General features: G+C 31.9%; 1 protein-coding gene across 1 annotated transcript; it reads right to left on the minus strand.

Annotated features, from left to right (window-relative positions):
• Positions 1-266: 266 nt before the first annotated feature.
• On the minus strand, positions 267-3,590 carry LOC108450466 (ultraviolet-B receptor UVR8). The gene is made up of 8 exons (XM_017748107.2): positions 3,281-3,590; positions 3,014-3,166; positions 2,434-2,592; positions 1,765-1,932; positions 1,471-1,602; positions 1,188-1,274; positions 838-927; positions 267-764 (listed from the first exon to the last, which is right to left on the minus strand). The coding sequence occupies exons 1-8, from the start codon at positions 3,513-3,515 to the stop codon at positions 583-585; spliced, it is 1,206 nt and encodes a 401-aa protein (XP_017603596.1). The 5' UTR covers positions 3,516-3,590; the 3' UTR covers positions 267-582.
• Between the last annotated feature and the right edge of the window lie 4,840 nt (positions 3,591-8,430).

Here is an 8,430-nt window from a genome sequence, read left to right on the forward strand (position 1 = left end):
TTTATTGAGTGAATTAGTATTACAAATAAACTGAATACTAACTCAATTCAAAAATACAAAAATACATTTATTTTTATAAAAGAACAAATAATACAAAAATACTTATCTTTTCGTGTTTTATAAAAAATAATACTATAATAAAACTTAAATTTAATAAACGAATTTAAACTTTTAACTTTACCATTTTAATAAAAGCGTCACTTAATTTTAATATATTCTTTACAAAATTTTTTCATGTGGTATAAACCTTTTATATTAAATAGCTATTTTAAAAAAAACCAAAAAATAAAATTTTGTAAGCATCAACACAAGATGGTGCCAACCTCAACTGGTACAAGATCAAGATAATTGATACAAATCAAAACAGGAAGGTACCGAATTGGATACAATACATATCAGTAGGTACGGTTAACCATTATATTGAGTAACTGAACACAATTTACTTTTTTTAGAAGAAAAAACACCGTCAGGAGTGATGAAACAGCTCTAAACTTTTCCTCGGACTGCTTCCAGAAAAGTTTGCTCCCGTTGATTTACATAGCCAAGGCATAATGTCTCTTTGAGGTTAACCAGAATGTATCATTAAGAACAAAATGTACTAATGGCATACGTATATCCACTCCCACAGTAAACTCTGACTGTACCATTTTTGCGTTCAACTTCAACACCTAAACTGACTGTTTTAGGGCTGCTTTCGTCCCTTGAACTCCCAAGACCAAGCTGCCCATGTTCACCCCAACCCCATATCTTAATCACTCCTTCCTCTGCCAATTGGAAAGAAAAATCAGTAAACATTATGATCAGGCACAAACCAGTGAAAGATTCATGTGACTTTGCCTGTTACAATAGCAGAGTGCTCAGCTCCAGCTGCAATGTCCACAACTTTTATCCCGTCAAGACCTGGGACTCTCTCCAAAACAGCTCCATCTATATCAGCCAAAACATAAACAATCGCATAATGGTTGGTATATGTACATATACATATATAAATATCTGATGTTCATGTTTTTCTTTCCCCGCAATTCCCTTCCAATCATGATAGTTAAGAAACCAAACACCTCTAATGTATATATGTAAGCATCAATCCTAAAACTACTATTGCACTAAAGCATATTGAAGTTCTTGCTTATTTATTTATTTTTTATGACGAAATCAAAGTTCTAGTCTTAGTTTTCCTTAAGGATCACCTGATAAATGCTTTGAGAGAGTTGTTATCTCAGGATTGCTTAGCATTCCATGATGACTACCACCAAGCATAAAAACTTCTCCATTATCTGCACAAAACGAAAACGATGTCATAAACATGCGGTTTACAATATCTTGCCAGGTAGAATTCTAGAAAAGCTGAAAATTCGCCTAGGAATTTTCCTTTTCTCTTGGCAGGGGCCTGGGTGGGAAAAGTTAATATTCAGTTACTGGCAAATAGATCAAGTAAAAAATAAACTACAAGTAACAAGTGTGTATGCATACCAGATAATACTAGAGCATGATTCCAACCAAGTGCAACTTTAGAGAACTTCAATGATGAAGGTGATTGTTGAGGACTAAGAAAATCAGATGTTGCACCAAACCCTCTTCCCCAAGTGTACAATTCTCCATCAGCTGGTGCAACAGACAAAACACAACTATGAATTACTCGGAAGTTTAAATTAAAATTAGCAGGCTTGTGATTGGAGCTAAATTTTACTTTTTCACCTAAAGGGGTTATACTTATGATCCAAAATGTTTTATGCCACAAATATTCAGCTAATTTGGAGTACTCACCAGATAATGCTGCACTGTGGTCTGCATTTGCAGTGATGGTAATGATTTGAACATCATCAAATCCACGGATAATCTCAGGAGCATTGACAGACTTGATTCTATCTATTGAAATACCCAATTGACCACGCTTTCCAGATCCAAATCCATAAAGTAGATTTCCTGAACCATCTGCAGAGACAAAACTTGGTTATTGATGATTTAAGTAAATATGAATCACTAAGCTAAACCTTCAAAGGGTACTCATCTAGTCTTCTTTCATATTCACCAAGCATCCAAGATAGAAACACTATGCTTTACTCATGTGAGATTCCTTATTCAATGTTTAGCTCGCAAATTGTAATTCACCCCAAGGGTCACAGAAAGCATACAACAAAGCATCATTATTAATCATCATTTGGAAAAATGTAAATTCAAAAAATTAAATCATCATTTGCAAAAAGGTTGCGAAAAAAATATAGCTTCACTGTTCATCTTTCATCACTTAGCTCAACCCATGGAGTTTTCATCAGCTTAACTGAAGTGGTGAACATACATAAATGATAAAAAAGATAGAATCGAAAACACATGTGCAAAAAATTAAGGCAAACACAAGTAAATTATATGGAAAATTAAATCCTTCATGTTGCTTTCAGGACTACTAACACTACAACAAATCATTGTCACGTTTACCTTTCAGTAGGACAAGTGAATGGCGCATGCCACAAGCTATCTGTTCAACATGCTTATTAACAAAAAATGATACTTTAGCAGGAGAGCAATGTGACCTGTAATCACCATGCCCGAGCTGGCCAAATGATCCATCTCCACAAGTAAAAACACACCCTTCATCTGATAAGTAATTAGAAAATTAGTTCAGTAGTATGCTCAACAACATTAATGAGGCCGTATGAAATTCTTAATCTCCAATAAGCTTAATCAGAATTAGAAGGTTCAGAACTAAGTGCACAGTCAATAGCATAAGGGAGCAATGGTCAAGGCCTCTTGCTGACACCTCAATTACCAAGGTTCAAACCCTGTTGATGTAATCCTCTCCCCAATTTCTGACTTGGCTTTGTACCAAAAAGAAATGCACAAATTAAAATGGAAAAACTAAGCAACCTCATCAATTTAATTACATATGGTAACTATAAGATAGCTTATTTGCATACCGAAATATCTAAAATCGGCTTACTTTCAGTATAACGGTTTCATATAGAGGTAAGATATATATATATATATATATATATATATATATATATATGGAAGGAACCTGAAACAAATCCAGAATGGCTCCATCCAGCTGAAACTTGAGTGATGCAGTAACTCTCCAAAGACATTACAATCTTTGGAGATAGCAAGCAATCCATGTCTCCATGGCCTAACTGACCTGAGTTTCCCCTTCCCCATGTTAGTACTTTCCCACCTACAAAGTTCATTAAACAAAGTTTTGCGTCAAACAACATAATTTATTGCCTGGGAAATCGACAAAGGACATAGAAGAAAAATAAAGCAAAGTAGAAAGTTCTAAGGACGGTACCAGAGGTCAAGCCAACAACGTGAGCGCCGCCACATGCGAGCATAGAGACGGATGAAGCGGAAGATAGTGAAGGGACATTAAGGAGTTGAGGGAGGTGCTCGTCTTGGAGCCTGAGGGTGCCCAGCTGTCCATCCGTTCCTGCTCCCCAGCTCCATAGTTGTTCTTCTACTTTCTCTCTCTGTGTTTCATTATCGATTATTGTTTGTTTGCTCGTCGGATTTACTTCCATCGCCATGGCAAAAAAACCCAGAGCCCAAGTACCTTATTTCGTATTTTAATCCGTCGCATAAGGGCAAGTAAAAATTCTAATCAAAATTAAAAATTTGGGAATTAATCAAATTTTTTTTACATAATTCTTATAATTAATTGGAGTTTTGAGATAGTTTCTATTTAAATTTTATAATTTTAATAATTCCAATAAATACTTATTTAATCTCCTCAATTTTAAAAATGATTAAATTAGTTTCTTAATAAAAATAAAAAATTAAAATTCTAAAGAATATTTAAAAATGTTAAAATTTTAAAAATATTCTAAAATAATAATTTTGAAACTAAATAAATTAATTAATAATTCAAGTTTATCAATACTAAAGTATATTACTTTTTTCTTATTTTACTTTAAAAGGTTTTCAAATATACATAGTTTGTGCTCTAACACGAATTAGTTATACTATAACAATATTTTAATTTGACATGTTTAATTTGTTAATTTAATTCAAAAAATTTCACTCGATTTGGCTTGACTTGAATTTCATTTCACTCAACTCGAGTTGAAAAAAATTTAAATCGCGTTAAAATGATAAAATAGGACTCGTCAACTCAATTAATTCAATCGAACGTGAACCCCTAATCGCAGATAATGATTCAACCCAATTGAAACTACATGGTTTTACTAACAAACATTTTTGGTTGCCAATAGCGATGTCGAGCCTTCCCTACAACTAAATTTGATCCATCACTTGAGGTGTTTATGGGTCGGACTCAACCAAAATCTTAGGTCTGAGCCCGGCCTGGTCTAGCCCGAATAATGGGTCTAAAATTTTACCTAAGCTCGGTCTGGATAAAAATACTAAAACTCGAGTTCGACCCGACCATATAGTAAATTTTTATATTATTTTTAAATATATATAATACATCAAAAATACTAAAAATATTAAAATAAATATTTTTCAATAAATTGAAAATAAATTTTAAAAATATGTATACTTAAATAACACTAACATAAATGCAACGTAACAAGCAAATGCCTCTAAAATAATAACAAAATTAACAATAAAATAAATGTTATACAATATCTAAATAATAACAACAAAATAGTAGCAATATAATAGTGAAATGGTAGCAAAATAAGGAGAAAAGAACAAAAAAATAACATTAAAACAACAAAAACAAATAACAGATTTTTTTTATCCTTTTGTTAATTCGTGTCGGACCCAGACAAAAAATACCTTACCTGAGGTCAGGCCCATTTTTTAAACAGGTTTTACTTTTTTATCTTAATACTCTCATTTTCGAGCGAACCTTCAGGTCGAATTAAATAACCCAACTTATAACAGGTCTACCCATCACCAGTGAAATATTCAGAAAAATAATGCATTAGCTCTCAATTTTTTCCTACTCTATTCATTCTATTCTTATTTAAAAATTAGTTTATCATCATCAAAAAATAGGAAAAAAAATGTTGAAATACGTGCCACTTTTCTTGATCACTATGGATTATTTGACTGAGATTCATGTATTCATATGATAAACTGTAATATAAAATGTACTATTTGTTCAATATTTATCTTTAGGAGTCTTATATAAGAACATACTTCTGGCATGAAAAAGATAAGAAAGTTTACATAATTAGTTGTTGAATTATTAAGTTTACATAATTAGTTGTTAGTGCTATGGTTGCATCATAGGTGGTCACCTACTTTATAATTCTAACACAATATAGTTTTTTTTTTATTAGCATGTTTTGATGTGATTACTGTAATTGTTAAAAAATAAGAAATAATTGAGATATGTTTGGGGAAGAGCTCACTTCCTGAAGTACTATGGTAGGTTAGACTGTAACAACCCATTTTTCATTGAAATTAGAATAGTGGTTACGGGACTACAAATCTGACCCAAAAATATAATTTATTTTTATTTTATTATATGGCCCGTAATATGGTAGATATGTCGTATGAAAATTTTGATACGAGAATTTTATCGATTTAATGCTTAATTACGAGAAGGACTAAATTGCATAAAATGCGAAAGTTGAATTCTAGTAGCTATAAGGATTAAATAGCTATGGAATTCAAATCTAGAGGTCCTTATATGGTAATTAGACCATTAAAAAAGTATGTAGATTCTTCGTGACTCATCCATGGAAAAATTAGAAAAGGTCAAGGACTAAATTGGAATTTGAAATAATTAAATTAATTAAAAGATGATAAAAGAAAATATCATCTTATTATTATCATCTTCAACCTAAAATTCTATGGAAACCCTAGGAGAGAGAGGGGAAACTTTCAAGGCTTAATTGGGTAAGTTCTCTTGTCACGTTTTTAGTAACTTTGGTATTTTTGAAACCAAGATAGCTTAATCTCTCTATTTGAGGGATTAATTTGAAAAGTTATCAAGGTATGAAAATGGGTCATGGATGTATATGCTGGAAATTAGAAATTCATGCTAGAAAATGAAATATTTTTGATAGATAAACAACTTTTACAAAGTGATTATTGATGAAAACATGATTTAGGGACTAAAATGAAAAGTTATAAAATTTGATGAAAAATTATGAAATTTTATGAATACATGTGCAGGAAAATTTGTAATGGGGCTTTGGTTAGGCTTGGAATAGGGAGTAATTTGCACAAGTTTCATTTTCCAAAGGACAAAATCGAAATTTATAGAAAAGTTAGGGGCAAAATGGTAATTTTTCCTAAGACGTAATTTATGGTTAAATTCATTTATATAAATCCAGAAAACACTAATTTGAGGTTAGATCGAGGAAAAGAAAAGGTTCAGGATTAGTAGATTTCTAATGAGAACAAGTGTTGAGGTAAGTTCGTGTAACTTAATCGAGCATGTAATTATGCTAATTGAATGTTGTGTTTGTATGTAATGTGATTTATATTGATGTGCTTTACTTGTATACTATAATGGAAATTTTGATATAATGCTTGAAATGGTGATAAAGGGTTAAGCCTCGATTGATTATTGAATTCCAATGATTATATGTGTTTTCTCGAAACTAATAAGGTCCTACATTTGCTGTGGATGGGATTTAGCTAGGACGAGTAATCCCATTGACCTTGTTAAAGAAAGGATTTAGCCCGAACGAGTAATCTAGATATAATACCTTATGAGCATACGTTATGATTAGGGTTTAGCCTGGACTTGTTATCTTAATCGAGCTCCACTAAGCTTACGTTATATAAAGGATTTAGCCTGGACTGGTAATCCTGTTATTCGATATGTGGCTCGAGAGTGTGTTCCTTGATTAAGTGCCTTAAAAGGTACCATTGAATAAGAATTGACGGATTATTAAATTGTACACCTTGAGTGTGCTACTTGAGCATCCATCGGAATTTCAATGATTCAATGGACATATAACTCTAGACATGGTAAGAGAATTATGGAATGAAATGAATGATGTCTTAAAGGAAATTTGTATGAAGAGCTCATCTATGTTACTTGATCGATATGAAGATTTTGGGGACTAACATGTTTGATTGAATGCATGTGATTAGGCAATTTAGCCAAATGGATGGAAACATGACATTGTATGCTTAGATTTAATAAACAGGATTGATAAGTTTAGTTTCCGTTATACGAACTTACTAAGCATGAAATACTTACTCCGTTTATTTTTCCTTTTTTTTATAGTGCTTGGAAGCTCACGAGGGTTGGAGATCATTGGAGCATTGTCACACCATCAACTAGTCATTTTGGGTATAATTAGCAAAAATCATCTTGGTATAATGGCATGTATAGGACAACTTGGCCAATAGTAACTTGAATTGTTATTTTGTAACCTAGCCATTAGAATGGCTAGTAATGGTTCATTTTGGTATGGCTAATTAGATTATTATGATATATATTTACTCATGTGTTATGTTAAGAACATGTGATCAAATGTTATTATTGCCTAAGTTAAACCAAGGTAAGTTTACAAACACATATGTATGTAATAGTATGCCATGATGAATGATGGAATTGTCTATTTTGAATGATGAAATTGTCTATTTTGAATGTTTGGATTGGTTGGTATTGGATGTGTGTTTCAAGTGCAGGTCTTGGGTGAAATTTTGGGTGAGAAAGGATGCTAGAAATGGCTTCGTTTTGTCCACACGGGTAGACACTGTAACAACCCGATTTTGGGGCTAGTCAAACTAGTGGTTTCGAGACCATGAATCCGATGTAGTAAAAAAAAATTTATTATATTTTTATGGTCTACAGTTTCACAGAATAATTTCGTGAAAATTTCGTTCAAAAATTTTGACGTTTGGGCACTCAATTTAGTCAAAAAGATTAAATCGTAAAAAGTACAAAAGTTGAATTCTACATGTTAAAGGTGTCCAATTGCTATGAAATTTAAAATTAGAGGGCCTTATATGATAATTAGAGCATTTGTTAAGTTAGTGGACAAAAATGGATATGGTGAGATAAAATTTTAAAGTTTGGCAAAAAGGGCATTTTGGTTATTTGGTAAATAAAAGAATAAAAAGGGAAAATAAAGCCAAAATTTTGTCCACCTTTCTTCTACCTTGGCTGAATTTCATAAGGGCTCCATAGCAAGGGTTTCTTCAACTTTCAAGCTTGATAGTAAGTGCATCTTAGCCCCGTTTTTAATGTTATTTACATTTTTGAAGTCCTCGTAACTCAATTTACCTATTTCTACCATTATTTTGAAGTAGGGCTCATGTTTAAAATTTTACCCATGTGTGACATGCATGTATTTTGATGTTTAATGGTATAAAATGAAAGTTTTATGTGTAATAAACAACTTTTACTAAGTGATTTTTCATGAATATACCTAAAAAGGACTTATTTGTAAAAAGATGTAAAATGGGTAGTAAAAATCTAATTTGATGAAAAATGAGGGCTGATATGAGCATGTATATGGTTTGGCTAGGCTTGGGTAACAAAGAAATTGAATACATTTCATTTTA

Source organism: Gossypium arboreum, chromosome 5 (genome assembly GCF_025698485.1).
Source record: "Gossypium arboreum isolate Shixiya-1 chromosome 5, ASM2569848v2, whole genome shotgun sequence".
Classification (NCBI taxonomy): Eukaryota; Viridiplantae; Streptophyta; class Magnoliopsida; order Malvales; family Malvaceae; genus Gossypium; species Gossypium arboreum.